Raw genomic sequence first — 26628 nt, forward strand, 5'->3', positions numbered from 1 at the left:
TCCCCTGGTTCTAAAGTCCTGACTTAACTCGCTCATCCCTTCCATTCCCTTGGTTCTAAAGTCCTGACGTAACTCGCTCATCCCTTCCATTCCCCTGGTTCTAAAGTCCTGACGTAACTCGCTCATCCCTTCCATTCCCCTGGTTCTAAAGTCCTGACGTAACTCGCTCATCCCTTCCATTCCCCTGGTTCTAAAGTCCTGACGTAACTCGCTCATCCCTTCCATTCCCCTGGTTCTGAAGTCCTGACGTAACTCGCTCATCCCTTCCATTCCCCTGGTTCTGAAGTCCTGACGTAACTCGCTCATCCCTTCCATTCCCCTGGTTCTAAAGTCCTGACGTAACTCGCTCATCCCTTCCATTCCCCTGGTTCTAAAGTCCTGACGTAACTCGCTCATCCCTTCCATTCCCCTGGTTCTAAAGTCCTGACGTAACTCGCTCATCCCTTCCATTCCCCTGGTTCTAAAGTCCTGACGTAACTCGCTCATCCCTTCCATTCCCCTGGTTCTGAAGTCCTGACGTAACTCGCTCATCCCGTCGATTCCCCTGGTTCTAAAGTCCTGACGTAACTCGCTCATCCCTTCGATTCCCCTGGTTCGCGGAAGTAATTTCTCTATGGAGAATAACATGGGGTGATCTTAATATCGTCTACTATAAGCGTTGTGGTGGTCCAAAAATAAACAAGCTGTCTCGGCGTTATTGTCAGGGAGGTGTCTCTGTATCGTTTGCAACAGTCAGTCACTCATATATGATTCAGTTGATTCTTCATATCCATATGAGTGAAGCGGCCGGGGTGACATGTTTATTTTTCAAACACAGTTCTTATATGAAGCAATCTAAAAATCCTCCTATGGCGATTTCAATGCAACTAAAAAAAATACATGAACCTGGGGACTGACGCCCTCTAGTGAAAGTGACGTCAGACTTCGGTGCTCTACTGGCAAGCATGGGGAGGAATCAATATAGGCATTATTTTTTCTCCCCCCCCCCCCCCCCCCCCCCTGATCCAGATCAGCTGTTTTTATGTCATGTTTCATGGCATTTGGAACAAACACCACTTAAAAACAGAACACTTCTTTTTAAACTATACTTCTGTCTCCGGTGAACGTCTGGCTTGATTGTCTTCCAGGGATAATGTCTGAACTGGGAGAAAATAAAGTGTAAAAAAACGAATTGACTGAAATAGGTGAAAAATCCACTTCATGGTCAATGCCTGCAGTATATGTGCAAGTTCAGGTTGAACTCATTTTGAACATTAACCCATTCTGAACGGGCACCCATTTTGGTGTCGGCATCATGTTATGCTTTAGCTATTGAAAAATAGCAGATCTACAAGCTCATATCGCGCCACCGAGTGGCGCGATACGAGCTTGTAGGTCTGCTATTTTTTGAAAAATCGAAGAACGACTGACATTTTTTTAGAATCTGATCTCAGGTCAGAATGTGGTTAATCAGACCAGTGTGTGTCCAGCGGAAACCTCGTATGAATCTGATCTTAGGTCAGAATGGGTTAATGGTCTAACATGGCAACACAGGGACAAACCGAACACTGCTTGGCTCATCATCTAACATTAGCGACAACCCAACCTTTGTATACGTACATCCACCGGCTTCTGGATATGACCGACTTCGTTAAGGATTCAAGAAAAAAAAAGGGAAAAAAAGCAAAGACCCAAGGTTTCTGTCCAAGGCCGTGATTAAAGCACGTCTTTGTACATTCTATGAGGTTTTATTTTAATCACCTTAACCCATTCTGACCGGGCACCCATTTTGGTGTCAGCATCATGTTATGCTTTAGCTATTGAAAAATAGCAGATCTACAAGCTCCTGCGCGATACGAGCTTGTAGGTCTGCTATTTTTTGAAAAAAATCGAAGAACGACTGACATTTTTAGAATCTGATCTCAGGTCAGAATGGGTTCGTCAGACCAGTGCGTGTCCCAGTGGAAACCTTGTATGAATCTGATCTCAGGTCAGAATGGGATAAGGTGTTGCTTTGGCCTCTGGTCTGTCCCCAGTGGACAGCTTTCCTTTACAGCTACACTGTACTCACTGTACACTGCCCTTGATGCTGGCTTTAGTTCTTTCCCCGTTATGCATACAAAGCTCTGCAAGTTTAACCCATTCTGACCTGAGATCAGATTCATACGAGGTTTCCGCCAGACACACACTGGTCTGATGAACCCATTCTGACCTGAGATCAGATTCTAAAAATGTCAGTCGCTCTTCGATTTTTCAAAAATAGCAGACCTACAAGCTCATATCGCGCCACTCGGTGGCGCGATATGAGCTTGTAGATCTGCTATTTTTAAATAGCTAAAGCATAACATGATGCTGACACCAAAATGGGTGCCCGGTCAGAATGGGTTAACTTGACTATTAATCGTTACACAAATACATACGATTAATGATTTAATTGTGATTTTGGCATTGGACATTAATTGGAACATACATAATAAAACATGTAATTTATGTCCGGCTTTTTAGGCTCCGTAAACAAAAGTTGCACAGTGGTCAACCATAATATGGCGTCTATTTGGTTAAAAAAACTAAACAAAAAGTTCAGGAAACAGGAAATTGGAAGAAAATAGCCAATCTGACAGCTCCCAACGTGTCGCGATGCCTGCGGCACATTGTGAGCTGGTAGATTCATTGCCTATCTTCATGCGACACTGTCGTCATGCAACAGAGTATAAAATAAGTGCTGGAGTGGTTAATTGAAAGGTGACATGAGCAGAGGCTAATGGCGCTATAGCTAGCATTCAAAGGCTTGTTCGTGGCAACGCAGCGTGAAAACAGATGCAGCAAATCTCTGCTGTCACCGTGACGGCTTTGGCACCCCTCATATTAATGTTATTATGAGGAGGGGGGGGGGGGGCGGAGAGAGAGAGAGAGAGAGAGAGAGAGAGAGACCACAGAGTGTTTCTTACACAGGAAAAGCTTGTAGCCTGATTAATTAAGTGTCTATAACTTAAATCACTGCTGTCGCTACTCCTACTACTACTCCTACTACGGGGTACTTCTGGGGCAAAATGCCACCTGTGGTTCTAAAATGGGAACCAAGCTAGTGGAAATAGCCAATACTACTTACTCTCCATTGGTTTGTTCATTTTTCATGAGTTCTAAAAAGAAAAGCCATTTACAACAATTCAATAAAACATATCGGGATAAAGCTTGCAGAATATAATATATTTACAGCGAAAGCAGAGGATTATATATACTATCAGGTTGGTCAAGAGGTTTATGTCCACTTGTATTTTAAGAACAGGAATCTTTCTTTCTTTCTTTCTTCAGGGAAGCCCTTTGAGAGCAGGCTATCTTTTTCAAGGACTCCCTGAACACAGCATATAAAACACAATACATAGAGAGAAACAAACATTTGAACCACAATACAACCTCACAGATGCAAATAAACATAGTTTTACATAAAACAGGTGCACCCTATCTTTATTGAGACCAATCAAACCTGTTACCGAGAGGGAAACTGCCCATAGATCCGAAGTCCCGTTAGTCCGAACATACACTGCTCCCGTGCTTGCGGTTAGGTTTAGGTTTGCTCCCGTGCTTGTGGTTAGGTTTAGGTCTGCTCCCGTGCTTGCGGTTAGGTTTAGGTTTGCTCCCGTGCTTGCGGTTAGGTTTAGGTTTGCTCCCGTGCTTGCGGTTAGGTTTAGGTTTGCTCCCGTGCTTGCGGTTAGGTCTAGGTTTGCTCCGTGCTTGCGGTTAAGTTTAGGTTTGCTCCCGTGCTTGCGGTTAGGTTTAGGTTTGCTCCCGTGCTTGCGGTTAGGTTTAGGTTTGCTCCCGTGCTTGCGGTTAGGTTTAGGTTTAGGGTTAGAGATAGGGATAGTAATTTCGGAACAATGAACCTTCTGACTAATGACACGGCACCATAGAGTCCTGAAAACAAGGAATGATGGTAGCCTATTGAGTTTGGTTAGGGAGTCGGGAGTCTTTGTCTTTTAGAAGGTCATTTCATATTTTGGTGGCAGCATACTGTAGTGCTATGATAATAGCACGGCAAATTATGAACACAGGGCGTTTACTGTACTTGCAGCAGCACAGTATGTCTACATTGTGGTATTGGTCCTTGTACTTCATAGGTAAATAAATCACAGTGCTTCCACCACTGCTGGCAACAAATTACAGATCAGCAACTCAGCAGTGCCACTTTGTAATCAAGTCAATGTAAGTATCTGTGCACTTTAACCCATTCTGACCTGAGATCAGATTCATACGAGGTTTTCCACTGGACACACGCTGGTCTGACGAGCCCATTCTGACCTGAGATCAGATTCTAAAAATGTCAGTCGTTCTTCGATTTTTTTTCCAAAAATAGCAGACCTACAAGCTCGTATCGCGCCACTCGGTGGCGCGATATGAGCTTGTAGATCTGCTATTTTTAAATAGCTAAAGCATAACATGATGCTGACACCAAAATGGGTGCCCGTTCAGAATGGGTTAAACATGCAAAAGGCTACTCGGGCCATGTGGTGCTGTGCTGTTCATAATAAGCACTGATTCCCTCCTCAGGTAGAGCGATAGATAGCCTGCAGCTATGGCTGCGCTGTCCATGGCATGCCCATGTGACCGCGTGATTCGATCTGGGACGCTTGGCTGGAGTCATCTGAGATGCCTAACTCGGCCCGAATCGGATCATACCCTGCCGTTTCCCCCCCCATGCAGGACCGTGTCCACGGGTCCGCTTTGCTCGCAGACTGATAGGAGCTTCCTTTAACCCATTCTGAACGTGGAACCCATTTTGGTGTTGGCATCATGTTATGCTTTAGCTATTGAAAAATAGCAGATCTACAAGCTCGTAGCGCGCCACTCGGTGGCGCGCTACGAGCTTGTAGGTCTGCTATTTTTGAAAAATCGAAGAACGACTGACATTTTTTTTTAATCTGATCTCAGGTCAGAATGGGTTAATCAGACCAGTGTGTGCCCAGTGGAAACCTCGTATGAATCTGATCTCAGGTCAGAATGGGTTAATAATCTCAGAGGGAAAATAGCATGAAGCAGTGATTCTGAAATAAATAGATAATAATAATAATAATAACCTTTTTATCTGCATCAACTCTCATGGCGTCTCTATATGGGACATTCGGGTGGGACGGGAATAATTGACGATCTACAAGCTCCCAAGTCGCAATAATAATAATAAAACTTTATTTGTATAGCACCTTTCATGACATGAAATGCAGCTCAAAGTGCTTTACAGAACAATGGAGAATAAAAGAAAAGCAAGGCAACGACATTAAAAAACAAGCAGTAATGCAGTACAGTGAGGACATGAAAAATAAAAAATCAAAGATCAATTAAAGGCAATGTTGTAGAAGTGGGTCTTGAGCTGAGCTTTAAAAATGTCTACAGAGGCTGCCTGACGAAGGTACAGTGGGAGATGGTTCCATGCCGACGGCCCGTAGAAGCAAAAAGCTGCTTCCCCGTATTTTTTAGTTGCCATTTCTTTGGGCAAAGCGAGCAGGCCGGCGGTGGAAGACCTTAGGGGGCGGTTTGGGACATATTTAGGCAGGTCATGTAGGTAGGAAGGTGCGAGACCATTGAGAGCTTTATAGACAAGTAAAATAATTTTAAAATCAATCCTAAAAACAACCAGAAGCCAGTGCAGTGATGCCAAAACTGGAGTAATATGTTCTCTCATCTTAGTTCTAGTTAAAACTCTGGCTGCTGCATTTTGGACAAGTTGTAATCTGTCAGTTGTTTTCTTAGGCAGTCCTGAAAAAAGTGCATTGCAGTAATCAAGCCGAGAAAAAACAAAGGCGTGGATTAGCGTTTTTGCATCGCTGCGAGCTTTCTGCCGAATAGGTCACCTGGTAGGTCTTGAAGGACAGCTGTGGTTCTCAACCTGTGGGTGTTTTTCAAAATCATCGGCCAAATTGTGAAATAATTTAAGAAATAGGTAAAGATTGTGAAAATAGCCAATCTACAAGGTCACGCCTCGCAAGCAACAGGTGTTGTGAGCTTGTCAGTCTGCTTTGCTATTTTCACGATATGTATCTGTGGAGCCGAGTCAAACAAAAATGAATTCCCCAACTTTTACATTCTGTGTGTGTGAAAAGGATGTTTGTAGGACGTCTATGTTTGGTGTAGAGGGAACAAAAGATGGGGGGGGGGGGACAGTCAACTTAGTACAGTAATATCTATGTATTGAAATGAACACATTTACAGTAGACAGGCAGAAACCTCTTCTCTCCATATTATTGTCTGTGAATTAATTCCCTGCTACTGGATCACACTACAGCGTCACCCAGAAGCATCGAAAGTAGAAGATCTACAAGATGGGTTTGCTGGTTTTGCAAGCAGTTTTGGACAGAGAGCTGAAACACATGAATAAATGAATGAATGAATGGATGAATGAGACTCGAGGGGTGCATACAGACTACCGTTGACCCCCCCCGCTAGGGCTGCACGATATGGACAAAAATTTATATCACGATATATATGGCAGATATCTCTATCGATACGATACGATATAATATATATCACGATATATATGGCAGATATCTCTATCGATACGATACGATATAATATATATCACGATATATATGGCAGATATCTCGATATCGATACGATACGATATATCGTGCAGCAACATATTTTCTTAATGGGCGTGGCTAGCGATTCAGGGCTGGAGCCAGGCTACAACAGGACAGAGGGACAAACGGAGTGATGGTTTATTTTCCGAGGGGCACAGGCTAAAACAGAGGGCTGGCTTTAGAAGTGGACGATATATCGATATGTCGACGATATATCTATATCGCGATACCGTTGCCTTTTTGCGATACTGATATTGTGCATGTTCATACCTTGATACCGATACAATAACGATATATTGTGCAGCCCTACCCCCCGCTGACCCCTGTTTGCCCTTTGACCCTTCAGGTTTCGACGACCGGGACACAGACCTGTTCTTGTGTGACACCAACACGTGCAAGTTCGACGGGGAGTGTCTGCGGATCGGAGACACGGTCACGTGCATCTGCGACTTCAAGGTAAGACCACGTCCTCCTCCTCTTTCTGCAGTGGTCCGGGGGACCCCCAGGGACCCCCAGGGGTCCTTCAGGGGGCTCCAGACTGAGTGGTCCTCAGCCAAATGTGTTAATAATATAGCATCACTATCACCACTTTAATCCTATGTTATACTTCGACTATACTCAACAATAGCTGATCTACAAGCTCGTGTTTGTCGAGAGAGCTTGTAGAACATGTTCAGGATTTGTGATGAGGGTCCGTGGCTAGATTAATACAGCAAGGACAATTTATGGGGGTCTGCTTTGAGAGTCAGTGTTCTGGAAGGTGTTTTTATGGGGGTCTGCTTTGAGAGTCAGTGTTCTGGAAGGTGTTTTTATGGGGGTCTGCTTTGAGAGTCAGTGTTCTGGAAGGTGTTTTTATGGGGGTCTGCTTTGAGAGTCAGTGTTCTGGAAGGTGTTTTTAAGGGGGTCTGCTTTGAGAGTCAGTGTTCTGGAAGGTGTTTTTATGGGGGTCTGCTTTGAGAGTCAGTGTTCTGGAAGGTGTTTTTATGGGGGTCTGCTTTGAGAGTCAGTGTTCTGGAAGGTGTTTTTATGGGGGTCTGCTTTGAGAGTCAGTGTTCTGGAAGGTGTTTTTATGGGGGTCTGCTTTGAGAGTCAGTGTTCTGGAAGGTGTTTTTATGGGGGTCTGCTTTGAGAGTCAGTGTTCTGGAAGGTGTTTTTATGGGGGTCTGCTTTGAGAGTCAGTGTTCTGGAAGGTGTTTTTATGGGGGTCTGCTTTGAGAGTCAGTGTTCTGGAAGGTGTTTTTAAGGGGGTCTGCTTTGAGAGTCAGTGTTCTGGAAGGTGTTTTTATGGGGGTCTGCTTTGAGAGTCAGTGTTCTGGAAGGTGTTTTTATGGGGGTCTGCTTTGAGAGTCAGTGTTCTGGAAGGTGTTTTTATGGGGGTCTGCTTTGAGAGTCAGTGTTCTGGAAGGTGTTTTTATGGGGGTCTGCTTTGAGAGTCAGTGTTCTGGAAGGTGTTTTTATGGGGGTCTGCTTTGAGAGTCAGTGTTCTGGAAGGTGTTTTTATGGGGGTCTGCTTTGAGAGTCAGTGTTCTGGAAGGTGTTTTTATGGGGGTCTGCTTTGAGAGTCAGTGTTCTGGAAGGTGTTTTTATGGGGGTCTGCTTTGAGAGTCAGTGTTCTGGAAGGTGTTTTTATGGGGGTCTGCTTTGAGAGTCAGTGTTCTGGAAGGTGTTTTTATGGGGGTCTGCTTTGAGAGTCAGTGTTCTGGAAGGTGTTTTTATGGGGGTCTGCTTTGAGAGTCAGTGTTCTGGAAGGTGTTTTTATGGGGGTCTGCTTTGAGAGTCAGTGTTCTGGAAGGTGTTTTTATGGGGGTCTGCTTTGAGAGTCAGTGTTCTGGAAGGTGTTTTTATGGGGGTCTGCTTTGAGAGTCAGTGTTCTGGAAGGTGTTTCAGGTTCTGCTGGAAGTGGTTGTTGGTTCTGTGGGGGGTTATTTCTCTATTTCTGGGTATGGTGCCAGGTTGTGTGAGGTGGAGGATCCACCTACTTTACTTTTCACACTGGAACTAGAACAGTCAGTGAGGTTTTATGTATTAGTATTTACCTATTTATTATTCTAACACACACACACACACACACACACACACACACACACACACACACACACACACACACACACACACACACACACACACACACACACACACACACACACACACACACACACGGCTGTGAGACAGAGCAGATGCTATGTGCAGGACAACACTATATACACGACACTACCAGACTGTCTGACTGTCTGTCTGCTGCTATGCTGTCAGCTATCATGCCACAACACCAAGGCCATCTCAACAGCTCCTCTCCCTCAAACACCACTGAAGAGCAAAGAGCATTTTGTCCTCATTAATTTTGATAGATTTTTTTGTCTGTGAGTTACTTAATTAGATTTTCTATATGGCTAACATGTTGTTGCTCGTCATCCTTGATTAGAAAGCACTTTGGATCAAAGGCTGTACCACAGTTAACGATGGTTTGACTTGACAACATAAACATAAACTGCAAAATGCTTTTTTGTCTTGGCCGTCGCAGCGGCCGAATATCTGTAGTTTTTGCAGTGTGTACTTTAGGCTTTTAGGCTTTAGACTGGAACCCGCCTGTGTTTGCTGTCTCTGTCCGTGCACCTTAATCTGAATCTAAAGTACCAGAAGGACTTTGGAGTGCTGGCTATTTATTTCTTACTTAGAAAAGAAAGAGTGGACCTACACTAATTCGTATAAGACAGACTGTTGGCAGTAGCGAGGCCAGAGGCAGGCCAGATCATGACGCTAGCAGACAGCCTGACTGCCTCTCATGCACCATTGACTCCTCTATGGCATCATTAGACATGTTGCATTATCATCACTGTTGGCTGGGTGAAACCGTGTACGTTCAAAGCGGTTCCTTTTTTATCTGTATATAAAAATAAATAGTTTGCAGATCTGCTAATGTTGGGCGTGACATATTTGAAGGAATAGTGTGAATTACCATCGTGTCTCTCTACTCAACAACACTACACTTAAAGGTATATTCAGTGATTTCACTTAATTCAAATATCACTTATTTTTTTGTTTTGTTGTGATAATCCTCTACTATAGAGTGTGCTGACCATATAAGGAGTTCCTCCCTGTCCCCAGTTAACCCCTGGGGGTCAAAAAACCTTAGGTTTCGTTTTTGGCTCTCTATCCTGATTGGATGAAAGGTCCCAGCCAAAAACGAAACCTACGGTTTTTTGAGTGAAATCACTGAATATACCTTTAATAACTAGAAATAGTGTCGTATTGTGCTTCCTCGCCTACAAAGTGATGCTCATCAGCGATGGTGAATGTAAATGTAAATAAAATGCCATGAGATAGGCGGCAGCATTTATGTAGCCTAATGTATTATAAAATGTATAACCATCCTGTGGCGCGCTCTGCCAGTCTGCCTGCGTGCTCTGTGCTGCCTGTCAGCCTGTCTGTCACCTCGATGCGTTCGTAGAAAGCAGGCAGCGAGCGACGGCCACGACCACGCTGTGTTCTGGAAGCGTTATTCAAAACTCTTGATAGGGTTGCGTGGTTCTTCTTCTTGTACGTGGGTGACTGCCTGGTCTATTTGGCACCCCGTTATTACCGCCACCTAGCGACATTATAGCGTTTTCATAAAGTGTGCGTTCTCGTGTAAAGGGTCAATAAAAAAATGACAACGCAACAGGACTTTGCCGTTTCATCTGGAGACTGTCGCCGTCTGAAAGAGGCGTGAGTCTCTCTCACAACTGAACTTCCCTTTAATCAGACCAGTGTGTGTCCAGTGGAAACCTCGTATGAATCTGATCTCAGGTCAGAATGGGATAAGGGAGAGGCCGACCAACCGCTCTGAGAAAACTCATTTCAGCCACTTGTATCCGTTATCTTATCCTTTCCACCATGACCCATTGTCTACGTTTGTCTATAAATGAAAACCAACAAAAATATCAGATCTACAAGCTTGTGATGCAACATGTTAGATCGTCAGTTTATTTAGACAGATAAATTAAGAATAGTGACAGAAGGTTTGACTTGGAAAAGTAATTAAACTGCCACAATAATGAATTGAATATTAACTTAAAATAAAATAACACTCTTAATCTTGTTCTTTATTGTTTAACCCATTCTGAACGGGAACCCATGTTGGTGTCGGCATCATGTTATGCTTTAGCTATTGAAAAATAGCAGATCTACAAGCTCATAGCACGCCACCGAGTGGCGCGCTACGAGCTTGTAGGTCTGCTATTTTTGAAAAAACGAAGAGCGACTGACATTTTTTAGAATCTGATTTCAGGTCAGAATGGGTTACTCAGACCAGTGTGTGTCCAGTGGAAACCTCGTATGAATCTGATCTCAGGTCAGAATGGGTTAAGTCTACTACCCCCATTTTCATCGCCCTCCTGGGATGTAATCAAGCAGATGGACGCCATGCTTGGAGAGTATTGATATCGGGCTCCATGGGACTGGATGTAAAATATCATTCATGACCCCCCCCACAAACACACACACACACACACACACACACACACACACACACACACACACACACACACACACACACACACACACACCACAGCCTTTGAAAACTACAGCCGGAATTGAAAGGACCTCGTTTACCTGACATAAATCTCAGAAATGACTCCAGTCTTGATAATAATGGCTCATACTTTAACTATATGAACATAATCTATAATGACAAATCTAGGCATTTGGCGCAGCTATTGATTTCAGCATAAAATATGTCCACTATTCTAGATTAATAATTATGCGTGTGTGTGCTGCCTGCATTAATTAATTAAAACCAGCGTTTCTTAATAATGTGGGGCTGCGCGTATTACACAGCCTTTGAACATCTACTCAATTAGGCTACATCAATTACAATATTGTACATTTTGAAAATGTAAAACAAGTTACTTATTTATTATTTTAGATTTAGTCAAGAACATTATTACAAGCCATACATGTTCATATTTTATACTACTAGGCTACTTACAGTATGTTTTGAACACTTAATCAGACCAGTGTGTGTCCAGTGGAAACCTCGTATGAATCTGATCTCAGGTCAGAATGGGTTAAAATGTGTGAAATGTGGGCACTCTGCATAGTGAGTACTTTTAGTATGTTTTGATGCCTTTACTTTTTATATGTATGTATTTTGTTATAGTTCTTCTATTCATAGTGACTCATAGGAATAGACTAAGTGACAACCAGGAATAGTTTGGTGACCACCGGAGAGACGGGTGGCAGCCGGAAATTAGACGGCACCCGGGAGCAGTATGGGTTGGCGCCCCAGCCTGTGTCTTCCGTGAGGAAGAAGCCCAACAAACCCACGGTGAGGCCTTTAGGAGGGCCATGCAAGCCTCAAGCGGAGCCGGCGGCACCACCAAGGGCAAGGTGGAGCCTGTGGAACCGTTGCGGCTTGAGAATCCACCATTCCTGAATGAAGTGCCTGGTGCTGGGAGTCTGGTGCAACGCACAGGGCCTGACCTGGTGAGAGCAGGAGTGGACCTGGTGAGACGTAGGAGGGGCCCGGACAGGTGTCAACCCACAGAGCCTAGTCCTTCCATGTACCAGAATGGTACCTCCCAGTCCCGGCAGAGTAGTTCAGGAGGAACGGATTGTGTGGCCCTGGTTTTTCCCTAATGGGACTTATCAAGGGTAGCTACTGGGACGTAAGTCGGGACTTGATCACTCCCGGCTGGGTCACCTGAGTGAGGGGTATGATGTTGAGAGACCCGAAACCCCGATGACCTTGGGATACATCACTGAGGATACGTCCCAGGTGCATCCATTTATGTGTGTATTTTGTTATAGTGAATATGTGAAAATGTGAATACGGTGTACTTCTAAAAAAAAAAAAAAAAAAAAGAGTACTTCTTTCCACCAATCTCCATTGCCTACACTGGCAGCGATAAATGGCACCTCGCAGACATAACGTCATTACATATCCATTCCTCGTCGCTTTCTAGATCTCACACTGATACTCCTGTCTCCACTGCGTACAGTACTGGCCAGGGTTGCCACGTCTGAGACTTTTGGCTTGTAAAAGATGTGTAAAGTATTGGTAGTTGTGAGTTTTTTGGGGGCGCTTGTCTCTGACGTATTATAGTTTGCTTCTTTGGGCTTGCTGGTCTAATGTTGTTCAAAGTTCAAACCAGTGTTTCTCAAATATCTTCAAGCCAAGGGGTCCCCAAATTAACTTATTTCTCTGCAGACCCCCCCCCCATGTAGACCCCCTCCCCCATCCCAAAACTTAACTTTTTTAAGATTAAAAAATGGCAGATCTTCTACAAGATCTAGTTTCAAATAGCCTATGAATGAATGTAGTTTTAAAGTGCTCATGTGGCCTGTTTGTATAGTCGCTTCTTTTAGGCTTGTTTTTGTAGACCTGGTTGCTTATTTAATTTCCCTCGCAGAAAACCGACACTAATAATAGCCTCCTGTCGCCGCCATGAGGTGGTCTCTACACCAAAACAGTGCTCAGGTCACACCACTTTGATTTGAGCCTTAATGTGGCTGTCTCACTTAACACATTGTATGCTACAATGTGAAATTGGGGTTAGGGTTGGTGGTGCTAAGGCGATTAACATTGGACTTTAGAAAATGTTTAGGGGCCCACAGCGAGGGGCCTCTTATAGTGAGAATCACACCGCATAAATCAAAAGAAAGCCACACTTGTCCACTTCAATTTAAAAAAATAATTATGATTCTACCATCTTCCATTCTGGAGATATTGACCTTTTTCTAAAACCTGCTTTTGGGTGCACACTGCTCGCTTGAAAAAACAGCAGAGATATGGAAGGTTGAAGTTGACCGACATTTCAGTTCAGTTTTTTTTTTTCTTTTCCAGTTCAACAGACCGATATAAATATGAGCACAAATACTATCCTATACATACCATACACCAAATGAAAGCCCTGAATGTCTACTTTTAGGAGGAAAACAGCACACATTGTACACATATACAGTTTGACAGTAATTGGTCATTGAATTCAGCTTGTGCCCACCAGAGATAACCAAGACTAAAACATGGACCTGAACTGCTCCAATATTCACAAAATAAGTCCTATAGCTACATATACATACTATATACCGTATGAAACATAAGACTCTCTGCTTTCATAAGAAAAATACTTCTACTGTAATAATACAAATCACACCCCTGTGAAGTGAGCGGTGCAACTCTGTTCTCTACTTCTACTGCAATAATAAAAATCGGACTGAGGCAGAAAGTCATGTAAACCTTTTATTTGCAGTTTGGTCTGTCTGGGGGGGGGGAATCAACGTGGCCACTCTATCAGTGGTTGACGACAAGACGTACTTTCAAAAAAAAAAAAAAAAAAAAAAATTAATTTTTTTTTTTTTTACATTTTTTTTTTTTTACACAAAAAAATCGCCCTCTTTACATTTTTTTTTTTTTACACAAAAAATCGCCCTCTCTTTTTTATAATGGGAGAATTGGCACTCAGAGCCTAAACTGAAGGAGATAAAGTGCTTCTCTGAGCAATACAATGCCCACTATATATCAGTGGGTCGCTTACTGCAATAATCGTACAAAATGCACAAGATAAAGTTCAGTCAAAATAGACATAAAAAACACAATAGCCTATAAAGTTCAGTCAAAATAGACATAAAAACACAATAGCCTATAAAGTTCAGTCAAAATAGACATAAAAAACACAATATAAAGTTCAGTCAAAATAAACATAAAAAACACAATATAAAGTTCAGTCAAAATAAATGTAAAAAACACGACAAAATTAGACCTTGTAGTTCTTTTTCGAGTGGTACTTGTGGAAACAAGTACCTGGATGCAGGGGCACCTCACATTTCTTGCACATGAAGCGCGTCTCATGCCGTTCACCAGCAATGCTGCAAACCCGACAGCGCCTTTGAGGCGTCGGTTTGCGGGCGTTAGGGATTGGGGGGATTCTAGTTGGCTCATGGTCTGCAAACTGTACATCTAGCCTGCTGTTAGGGTCTTGGCGTGGTGGCCTACGGGCTCCCCCCACTGCACCCACCCTCGCTGACCTGTGGGCTCCCCCCCTCGCTGACCTTAGGGCTCTAGGGGCTCTCTCCCCCCCCACTGCACCCGGCTGCTCTCCAGGGGCTTCCTCCCCCCCCACTGCACCCGGCTGCTCTCCCAGCGGCTCTCCCAGCGGCTCTCCCACCTGCTCCCCCCCCTCTGCACCCGGCTGAACATCCCTCAAGTTGCCCCATGCCTTCACTATGCTTATCAGGAAGGATAACAGAGTCCTTCTTCTGGTGGACCTCCTATTGGCGACCTTGTAGAGGACAAATGCATTATACAAGGCAATGCTAAACATATACATTACAAATTTCTTTGTCCACTTGTAAGTCCTGCGGGTAAATGGATAATAGGAGATCATCTGGTCTAACCGGTCAACCCCATTCATGTACTTGTTGTACGCGGCAATGGCTGCAGGCTTTATCAGGTCTCTTCTGACCGCCCTCCCCTTTTCCCTCTCCTGGACTGTGACCATGTCGTTGGGATGTAGCGTACTCACAACCTTCACAATCTTTTTGTCCCTCCATGCAACAATCATTACATTATTGTTATGGCGCATGACTAGCTCTCCAGGTGCCAGCTGGCCGATGGTGACATCTCGAATGGCAGGAGGTTCTCCCCGGTGCTTTCTCAGAGTCCCACACACATGCGTTCCCAACCCTCTAAGATGGTCACACATTTTGACACTATTGTAATAGTTGTCCATGTACAATCGATAACCCTTATCTTTCAAGTCACCCATGAGATATTCGACTGTCGGAATCAAAGGAGACTTTTGCCCTACATAGGGCTTAACGTTATAGCAATAACCGGTCTTGCTGTCACAAAGTATGTATGACTTCAGGCCATATTTTATAGGCTTCAGAGGGTTGTAAACTCTGAAGGCTAACCTCCCCCTCCAGAGCATCATTCCTTCATCTATAGAGATGTTCTCTGAAGGCGTGAAGAGGTCCTTGAACTTGGCCAACAAGTAGTCCAGCACTGGCCTCACCTTATAGAGCCTGTCCGCTGAGTTCCCTGCCCCATTGTCTGAGAAGTGGAGGAACCTTAGTAGGATCTGGAACCGATCACGGGACATGGTCTTGTTGAAGAAGGGCGTAGAAAGGACCTCCTCAGTGCTCCAGTACAGCTCCAGGCGGGGCAACACCATGACACCGGTGAGGAAATAGAGGGCCAGGAAGTTCTTGAGCTCCCTCAAGGTGACCTCTCTCCACCGCCCCACTCTCGAGTGGATGAACTCTGGATCGACCTACAAAAAAAATAATTAGTATAGATAGATAAAAATCTGAAGAAAAAAATCTGAAAAGAAAAAAAAAAAATCTGAAAAGAAAAAAAAAAAATCTGAAAAGAAAAAAAAAAATCTGAAAAAAAAAAAAAAAAATCTGAAAAAAAAAAATCATCTAAATTTCATAATTTTACCTTAGCTATACACGTCTTAGCATACAGGTTGGTCTGCACCACGATGTCGGCCAGCATCTCATCAGTGAGGTACAGCTGGAAGAACTCCAGCGGCTCACTGTCGGCCGTCAGCGGTCCGTAATGGGCACCCGGGGAGCCGGTGAAGGGGATGTGGTGGGGTTTCCAGCCAACATCCGACCATTCCGCTGCTGCCTCAGCTGGACGGTCACCATCTACATTATAAATACATATATACAAAATTACAATAAAATACATTTTTATTTGTGTGGTACTGTATACATTTGCTGCTATGCTCACACTTTTTTTACTCTGTAAACCTGTGATGTGACAATAAATCTGATTCTCAAAATAAGTCTCACCCAGCTCGCTGGCAACAGGCTCTGCAGAACTGGTTGAGGGCCGTTCATCATCCAGCAGCAGCAGCATGTCTGAAATGTAGATCAACATTTAGGTCCAAGCACATGTAGTTAGCCTTCATTTACTGTACTGTCATAAAGTAAAAGTACTGTCATAGTAAATTTACATTTATAATCAAATGTGGTGCATAGTAAACTAGGATCACATGCAAAACTCACCCAAACCAGCAGCCGCATCATCAACAGGTGATGGCCGGTCAATGTCATCAGCAGCAGGCTGTGACAGCTGCTCATCAGAATCAGATATGGCTGAAATAAAAATCACAGTAAAATATCAAAATATGTACATACATATCAATTCTATTGAAGAGACTTACAATAAGCACAGATATCAAATGCAGATATTGTTAGCCTGCATATAATGTCAGTACAATAGTACATGTGTTTGCATTGTGAAATTGAATTTACATTGTACTGGATGTAGTGCGTAGTAAACTAGGATCACATTCTAAACTCACCCCATCCATGTGAAACTGCAGCAGCACTGGTTGAAGGCTGGTGGTGGTCATCATCAGACAGGGCTGAAATTATAGTCACAGTAATATTATCAAAATGTGTACATGAAATCTATTGTATCTTATCAACATGTCAGGACATGTCAGGATGTAGAAGACATTTTTAGAATCTGATCTCAGGTCAAAATGAAAACTGTCAGGCCTGAGGCCTGCTGAGGCCTGAGGCATGTGATCCTAGTTTACTATGCACCTCATTTGATTATAAATGTAAATTTACTATGACAGTACTTTTACTTTATGACAGTACAGTAAATGAAGGCTAACTACATTTGCTTGGACCTAAATGCCTGCATTTATCTACATTTCAGACATGCTGCTGCTGCTGGATGATGTATTTATAATGTAGATGGTGACATGTCAGGACATGTCAGATCCTGACGTCAGGATCTGACATGTCCTGACATGTCACCATCTACATTATAAATACATCATCCAGCAGCAGCAGCATGTCTGAAATGTAGATAAATGCAGGCATTTAGGTCCAAGCAAATGTAGTTAGCCTTCATTTACTGTACTGTCATAAAGTAAAAGTACTGTCATAGTAAATTTACATTTATAATCAAATGAGGTGCATAGTAAACTAGGATCACATGCCTCAGGCCTCAGCAGGCCTCAGGCCTGACAGTTTTCATTTTGACCTGAGATCAGATTCTAAAAATGTCTTCTACATCCTGACATGTTCTGATCTCAGGTCAAAATGAAAACTGTCAGGCCTGAGGCCTCAGCAGGCCTCAGCTGTTCCACGCATGCATATCATATAGTACATATATAGTGCTATAATCGAAGTGTTTGAAAATGTAGAACATTTTGTTCTCATACCTCCATGGGGTGCCTGGGCAGACCCATCCATGTCCTCCTCGTCTGAAACCCATCCTTCAGACGAGTGGTCTGACCTGTCTGACGAGTGGTCTGACCAGCCTGAAAACATAATCAATATTACAATGTATTCATAATATATATAATTGATTCATCTTCTAGACTACACATGTTCTTTCATCATTATGGGACATGATGCAGCTACAGTATAACGCACGCCAACAATACATTAGATATTTTCGTCTTATATAAATAAGACGAAAATATCTAATGTATTGTTGTTGGCGTGTGTTATACTGTAGCTGCATCATGTCCCATAATGTTACTGTGTACGTCCATGCCACGTTAGCTTACTGTGGTACTACTAAACTAAATACTGAATCGCGTTTTGTTACTGTACTTTATAATCTACTGGGAGAGGAGACCCTGTTGCATCTGAATCAATTATCCCATTCTGACCTGAGATCAGATTCTAAAAATGTCTTCTACATCCTGACAGTTTTCTGAAAAAGCTATGTTTCTATGTCAGTCGTTCTTCTTTTCAAAAATAGCAGACCTACAATCTCGTATCGCGCCACTCGGTGGCGCGATATGAGCTTGTAGAGATCTGCTATTTTTCAATAGCTAAAGCATAACATGATGCTGACACCAAAATGGGTGCCCGGTCAGAATGGGTTATTCTGACCGGGCACCCATTTTTTCAATAGCTAAAGCATAACATGATGCTGACACCAAAATGGGTGCCCGGTCAGAATGGGTTATTCTGACCGGGCACCCATTTTGGTGTCAGCATCATGTTATGCTTTAGCTATTGAAAAATAGCAGATCTCTACAAGCTCATATCGCGCCACCGAGTGGCGCGATACGAGATTGTAGGTCTGCTATTTTTGAAAAGAAGAACGACTGACATAGAAACATAGCTTTTTCAGAAAACTGTCAGGATGTAGAAGACATTTTTAGAATCTGATCTCAGGTCAGAATGGGATAATTGATTCAGATGCAACAGGGTCTCCTCTGCCAGTAGATTATAAAGTACAGTAACAAAACGCGATTCAGTATTTAGTTTAGTAGTACCACAGTAAGCTAACGTGGCATGGACGTACACAGTAACATTATGGGACATGATGCAGCTACAGTATAACACACGCCAACAACAATACATTAGATATTTTCGTCTTATATAATTGATTCAGATGCAACAGCGTCTCGTCTCCTCTCCCAGTAGATTATAAAGTACAGTAACAAAACGCGATTCAGTATTTAGTTTAGTAGTACCACAGTAAGCTAACGTGGCATGACGTACACAGTAACATTATGGGACATGATGACAGTATAACGCACGCCAATACATTAGATATTTTCGTCTTATAAATAATTGATTCAGATGCAACAGGGTCTCCTCTCCCAGTAGATTATAAAGTACAGTAACAAAACGCGATTCAGTATTTAGCTTAGTAGTACCACAGTAAACTAACGTGGCATGACGTACACAGTAACATTGCAAAATGGAGGTTCTTACCGCCTTCCTCGGCATAATCGTCAAGGTCCTGTCTCGTCGGATTCCATTCCTCCGCGTCAACGGCGCCATCGGGCTCCTCGTCCTCCTGATCGCTTTCTCCGGGGGAGAGAGGGACTGGAGGCGGTGGGCAGGCCGCAGCAGCAACCGCTGCAGCGACGCGCGAAGAACGGCGCGGTGGAGGAGGCAAAGCCTCTGTACTGGTCCCAGCACACACCGGTGGCCCGTCCGGGCTGAGCCCAACCTGGGCAGATGTTTCCTCCTCAGGCTCCTCTGGTTCAGAGTCGGTCTCGTTCTCGATCTTACAGCCCAGGAGCCAGGCGGCAAGCGATCCCTGACCAGGGAGGGGGGCGGGAGGGCGACGACGGGGCATGTCGCAAAATGGCGACTAACGACACTGGGAAAAGGGATCGGGAGACGACGAGACAAACAGTACACTACTCTAGACAAAACAAACAAAAAACACTGAACACTGAACACTGATCTAAACTAAATCCGACGGCTAACACTACAAACTAAATCTAACTGAAAAAAAACTATCTAACGTGGGGCCTATACTATGGGGACGTACTACGGGACGTATACTAACTAAAAGACTAAACTATAAAACTATACCTATACAACTAAATAATCTAATACTATAAACTAATACCAACACTACTAAAGGACTACTAAATTACTACTACGACTAAAACGGACGACTATACTATACGATACAACTGACTGAAACTGACTGACTGACTGACTGAAACTGCAAGCAAACTGAATACTGATATCAACGTGTCTCCACAAACTCCTTCTCCCACAAGTGAACCAGGGAATCTGGGCCCTTTTTATAGGTTTCGTTCAGATGACGCAACCGGACCTCTGTGGAGGCGATCGGTGTTACATTATGTGTTGTCCGGGCGTCAGAGAAGTTGATGTACAGTATACAGTAAAAACACCAATAAAACGCCTTAAAGCGTCACGCGCAGACGGCGCTCGAGATTAATAAAACGCTTTAGAGCGTTTTGCGCAATCGATGAGTTAAACACAACCCTGTGTGTGTGTGTGTGTGTGTGTGTGTGTGTGTGTGTGTGTGTGTGTGTGTGTGTTTGTCCGCGCATGCTTGGATTGGGGGAGGGGGGGGGGCGGATTCTCGACGCATTCTAGAGGTCCTGACGTCAATGTCCTTGATTGCATCAAGCAAAGGGTAATTCAATGAACGTGACACAAACACTTGACACAAACCCAGAGTACAGTGCTGTCACTGTGTCCTCCAGCACAACACAATGTCCGGCCTCTGCCCGCTTAGTGTCAATGGAACCAAAATGTAATTCTAAACATGCACTCACACGGACGACACATTCATGAATGCACTGGAAAAAGTGTTTTTTTGTTGTTGTCATAAATGGAACCGAATGGACCCTTACGGCTACATTTGGTTTCATTTGTATCTTTGGAATTATACTACCCACAAGTAGTCCATTGCTTCCATTTGTATACTATTTCCGGTTAAACCTGCAAGTGTTCATTTTGTTCCATTTGTCACAAACCCATAAGTCTTAAGGGTGTACACGTGGAACCAAATGGACCCTTTAGACTCAAGGTTTGTAACTCTGAGTCTCGTAGAGATCAGCTCATTGTACCATTGGTCTTGTGACCAAGCTCAAAAGCTACAAAATGAATACATTACCAACAAGGATTTCACGGTATGTACGTAAATGAATGCACGTGGATGCCCTCAAAATGCTCTCTCTCTCTCTCTCTCTCTCTCCCCCTCTCTCCCCCCACACACACACACACACACACACACACACACACACACACACACACACACACACACACACACACACACACACAGCCCCAGAGGGAGATATAACGTGTAAGGTCGGGATGCGTGGAGGAAGTGGGTTTGATCTGGTGGAATCAATGGAGTCCATTCAACAGACCAGAGGTTCCTTCATTCAGCCACATTAGATTCACCTCACAGCCAAGACCTCCTCCTCCCCTCTGCTCCCTCACAGCCAAGACCTCCTCCTCCCCCCTGCTCCCTCGCTCCCTCCACCTCACAGCCAAGACCTCCTCCTCCCCTCTGCTCCCTCGCTCCCTCCACCTCACAGCCAAGACCTCCTCCTCCCCTCTGCTCCCTCACAGCCAAGACCTCCTCCTCCCCTCTGCTCCCTCACAGCCAAGACCTCCTCCTCCCCTCTGCTCCCTCACAGCCACCTCACAGCCAAGACCTCCTCCTCCCCTCTGCTCCCTCGCTCCCTCCACCTCACAGCCAAGACCTCCTCCTCCCCTGCTCCCTCACAGCCACCTCACAGCCAAGACCTCCTCCTCCCCTGCTCCCTGGCTCCTCTCCTCTCTTCACAGCCAAGACCACCTCCTCCCCTGCTCCCTGGCTCCTCTCCTCTCTTCACAGCCAAGACCTCCTCCTCCCCTGCTCCCTGGCTCCTCTCCTCTCTTCACAGCCAAGACCACCTCCTCCCCTCTGCTCCCTGGCTCCTCACCTCTCTTCCTGATTCACCTCACAGCCAAGACCTCCTCCTCCCCTGCTCCCTCGCTCCTCTCCTCTCCTCTCTTCCTGGCACCGTGACCAACAGCCCCGCCACTTCCTCAATGCCACAAGCTGTGTGTGAAAGAAGTACTCCCGTTTTCTGACTTAAGTAAAAAGTACCAATGCTGCAATTTAGAAACACTCTGTTGCAAAGTAAAAGTCCTGAATTCGAAATGTACATGAGTAAAAGTACAAAAGTATTGGCATCGAGATGTCCTTAAAGTACCCAAAGTGAAAGTAGCCTATGCATTATCATGCAGAATGTCCCATTTCAAGCTTTCAAACATATTTTGAAAATAGCCTACAAGCTCACAATGTGTCACACTGTGAGCTGAATCTAAAATGTTACGTTTTTTTGGTGTTAAAATAAGTGTTAAATTGCTTCATATCCTGTCGGTACTCAGTAGTAGGGGTCTCCCCTGTCCCTCCAGCTCTTGTTTAAACAATTGATTTATCCAATCAGGAAGGAGAACTCACACAGGACATTACATTACAAACAAGTGAAATTGGAAGTGAAGAAATGAGAAGACAAAGTTGCACCTGGCACCGCACTGCACACTACAAACAAAGCCGATAATTGGGTAGCCTACTTTCTCCTGTTTACGCTAAAGACTTGGGTGGTTAGAGGCAGCGGCGCGATGTTTTTTCTCGGCTTGATTACTGCAATGCACTTTTTTCAGGACTGCCTAAGAAAACAACTGACAGACTTCAACTTGTCCAAAATGCAGCAGCCAGAGTTTTAACTAGAACTAAGATGAGAGAACATATTACTCCAGTTTTGGCATCACTGCACTGGCTTCCGGTTGTTTTTAGGATTGATTTTAAAATTATTTTACTTGTCTATAAAGCTCTCAATGGTCTCGCACCTTCCTACCTACATGACTGCCTGTCTAAATATGTCCCAAACCGCCCCCTAAGATCTTCCACCGCCGGCCTGCTCGCTTTGCCCAAAAAAATGGCAACTAAAAAATACGGGGAAGCAGCTTTTTGCTTCTATGGGCCGTCGGAATGGAACAAGCTCCCACTGTACCTTCGTCAGGCAGCCTCTGTAGACATTTTTAAAGCTCAGCTCAAGACCCACTTCTACAACATTGCCTTTAATTGATTGATTTTGATTTTTGATTTTTCATGTCCTCACTGTACTGCATTACTGCTTGTTTTTTAATGTCGTTGCCTTGCTTTTCTTTTATTCTCCATTGTTCTGTAAAGCACTTTGAGCTGCATTTCATGTCATGAAAGGTGCTATACAAATAAAGTTTTATTATTATTATTATTATTATTACAAAGTCAATGCAAAGACGAGAAGTTGTGCGAGCGCCACGAATGTCTGTGGCGCGACCTGGCGCAGCACAAACAGGACAATAATTCAAGTCTGAACGTACGTTAAGGGTTATAGGTTTAACTGTTTAGGCATAGTTTACCTTAAGGGTTAGGTTTAACTGTTTAGGCATAGTTTACCTTAAGGGTTAGGTTTAACTGTTAAGGCATAGTTTACCTTAAGGGTTAGGTTTAACTGTTAAGGCATAGTTTACCTTAAGGGTTAGGTTTAACTGTTAAGGCATAGTTTTACTGAGGTTACCTTTAGAAATTCCAGGCAGAGGGCCGTTCGTTATACCGTTCCGCCGGGTTACAGTCTGAGGTGTCTGGGTCGGGTGCATATCTTTGGTCAGACATCCTAACATTTGGACACGTAATAGTCCGACACCGTACCCCGAGTGTTCTGGTACCGACACCGTACCCTGAGTGTTCTGGTAATAGTCCGACACCGTACCCTGAGTGTTCTGGTAATAGTCTGACACCGTACCCTGAGTGTTCTGGTAATAGTCTGACACCGTACCCTGAGTGTTCTGGTAATAGTCTGACACCGTACCCTGAGTGTTCTGGTAATAGTCCGACACCGTACCCTGAGTGTTCTGGTAATAGTCCGACACCGTACCCTGAGTGTTCTGGTAATAGTCTGACACCGTACCCCGAGTGTTCTGGTAATAGTCCGACACCGTACCCTGAGTGTTCTGGTAATAGTCCGACACCGTACCCCGTGTGTTCTGGTAATAGTCCGACACCGTACCCTGAGTGTTCTGGTAATAGTCTGACACCGTACCCTGAGTGTTCTGGTAATAGTCCGACACCGTACCCTGAGTGTTCTGGTAATAGTCCGACACCGTACCCTGAGTGTTCTGGTGATAGTCCGACACCGTACCCTGAGTGTTCTGGTAATAGTCTGACACCGTACCCTGAGTGTTCTGGTAATAGTCCGACACCGTACCCTGAGTGTTCTGGTAATAGTCCGACACCGTACCCCGAGTGTTCTGGTAATAGTCCGACACCGTACCCTGAGTGTTCTGGTAATAGTCCGACACCGTACCCTGAGTGTTCTGGTAATAGTCTGACACCGTACCCTGAGTGTTCTGGTAATAGTCTGACACCGTACCCTGAGTGTTCTGGTAATAGTCCGACACCGTACCCTGAGTGTTCTGGTAATAGTCTGACACCGTACCCTGAGTGTTCTGGTAATAGTCCGACACCGTACCCTGAGTGTTCTGGTAATAGTCTGACACCGTACCCTGAGTGTTCTGGTAATAGTCCGACACCGTACCCTGAGTGTTCTGGTAATAGTCCGACACCGTACCCCGTGTGTTCTGGTAATAGTCCGACACCGTACCCTGAGTGTTCTGGTAATAGTCCGACACCGTACCCTGAGTGTTCTGGTAATAGTCCGACACCGTACCCTGAGTGTTCTGGTAATAGTCCGACACCGTACCCTGAGTGTTCTGGTACCGACACCGTACCCTGAGTGTTCTGGTAATAGTCCGACACCGTACCCTGAGTGTTCTGGTAATAGTCCGACACCGTACCCTGAGTGTTCTGGTAATAGTCCGACACCGTACCCTGAGTGTTCTGGTAATAGTCCGACACCGTACCCTGAGTGTTCTGGTAATAGTCCGACACCGTACCCTGAGTGTTCTGGTAATAGTCCGACACCGTACCCTGAGTGTTCTGGTAATAGTCCGACACCGTACCGACACCGTACAAGCTGAACTTGTCAGATGTGTGTCATTGATGGAAACCAAATCAGTGACAATCATAAATAACAAAGTGTGTCCCTTATCAGTACAATAATAATAATAATATTATTATTATTACTATCAGTACAAAGACACACATCGTCTATTCAGTGTTAATTTTGACGGCTAAAAAGTATGACGGAAAATGTTCGTCTGCTACCTTTATTCAATTTGGAGGACCCCCTCTAAAACGAGATGATGCATCTCAAGGGACTATCCCATTCTGACCTGAGATCAGATTCATATGAGGTTTCCGCCGGACACACACTGGTCTGATTAACCCCATTCTGACCTGAGATCAGATTCTAAAAAATGTCAGTCGCTCTTCGATTTTTCAAAAAATAGCAGACCTACAAGCTCGTATCGCGCCACTCGGTGGCGCGATACGAGCTTGTAGGTCTGCTATTTTTCAATAGCTAAAGCATAACATGATGCCGACACCAAAATGGGTGCCCGGTCAGAATGGGTTAAATAAAATTTCAATATTCACTGACGAAAAACAAAATAAAAACGAAATTATAAATAAGCTATGACGACTAAAACTGAATAATTATATTGGACAATTTTGTCAACAAATAAAAACTAGACTAAAAAGCTAGGGAGGGGGAGATCCAGTAGAACTAAAAGAGAATTTCAAGTTTTCAAACTTATTTTGAAAATAGCCAGTCTACGAGCTCACAATGTGTCACACTGTGAGCTCAATCTAAAATGTCACGTTTCTTTGGTGTTAAAATAAATTGCTTCATATTCTGTCGGTACTCAGTAGTAGGGGTCTCCCCTGTCCCTCCAGCTGTTGTTTAAACAATTGATTTATCCAATCAGGAAGGAGAACTCACACAGGACATTACATTACAAACAAGTGAAATTGGAAGTGAATAAATGAGAAGACAAAGTTGCACCTGGCACCGCACTGCACACTACAAACAAAGCCCATAATTGGGTAGCCTACTTTCTCCTGAGTGGCTGAAGATTAGCATTTTCTGTTTAGGCTAAAGGTTCGTTCAGACTTGGATAGTTAGAGGCGAGCGGCGCGATTACATACAAAGTCAATGCAAAGACGAGAAGTTGTGCCGAGCGCCGCGAATGGGTGCGGTGCGACCTGGCACAGCACAAACGGGACAAACCGAGGCGAATATTTAAAGGTATATTCAGTGATTTCACTCAAAAAACCCTAGGTTTCGTTTTTGGCTGGGACCTAAGCCTTTCGTCCAATCAGGATAGAGAGTCAAAAACGAAACCTAAGGTTTTTTGACCCCCAGGGGTTAACTGGGGACAGGGAGGAACTCCTTATATGGTCAGCACACTCTATAGTAGAGAGGATTATCACAACAAAACAAAGAAATAAGTGATATTTGAATTAAGTGAAATCACTGAATATACCTTTAAATTAAAATAATATAATATAGCCAAAATACATTGTTGTCGTCAAAATCAACTCTAGATTTAGTCGACTAAAGTCATATGATATTTAGTCGACTGAAACTAAAGATGACGAAAATGTGCCTAAATCGAAATTAACACTGCGTCTAATGAGGGACGATTCTACATTTGAAGGGATGGTTGGCAACCCTATAGTCATTTGCACAGACCATGACACACTTTAGTGTCAACTTGTCAGACAAAGGAGGTTATTGGAGATGAGCATAATTCAGTTCACTGCACTTTGATGTTGGTAGTGTCGAAGTGTTCTATGGTTGACACATTGACAGCCTCTGAATTGTCCTGATGAGATTAGCACTTAATCATTTGACACTCCCCAAGTAGCTTTGAACCATCACCTTGACAACTGGTA

The 26628-nt window shown here is 44.1% G+C and overlaps 1 protein-coding gene across 1 annotated transcript in view; it reads left to right on the forward strand.

The window, feature by feature from the left end:
- The window catches only part of tmeff2a (transmembrane protein with EGF-like and two follistatin-like domains 2a), a gene marked incomplete at both ends in the record, with an annotated part of 244960 nt that overhangs the window by 33779 nt on the left and 184553 nt on the right, over nt 1–26628 (forward strand). Inside the window, 1 exon segment of the mRNA XM_083776070.1 lies at nt 6895–7004. Within this exon segment, the coding sequence (XP_083632196.1) occupies nt 6895–7004 (110 nt within the window).

Source organism: Protomyctophum parallelum (genome assembly GCF_964188405.1).
Source record: "Protomyctophum parallelum genome assembly, chromosome: 11".
Taxonomy (NCBI): domain Eukaryota; kingdom Metazoa; phylum Chordata; class Actinopteri; order Myctophiformes; family Myctophidae; genus Protomyctophum; species Protomyctophum parallelum.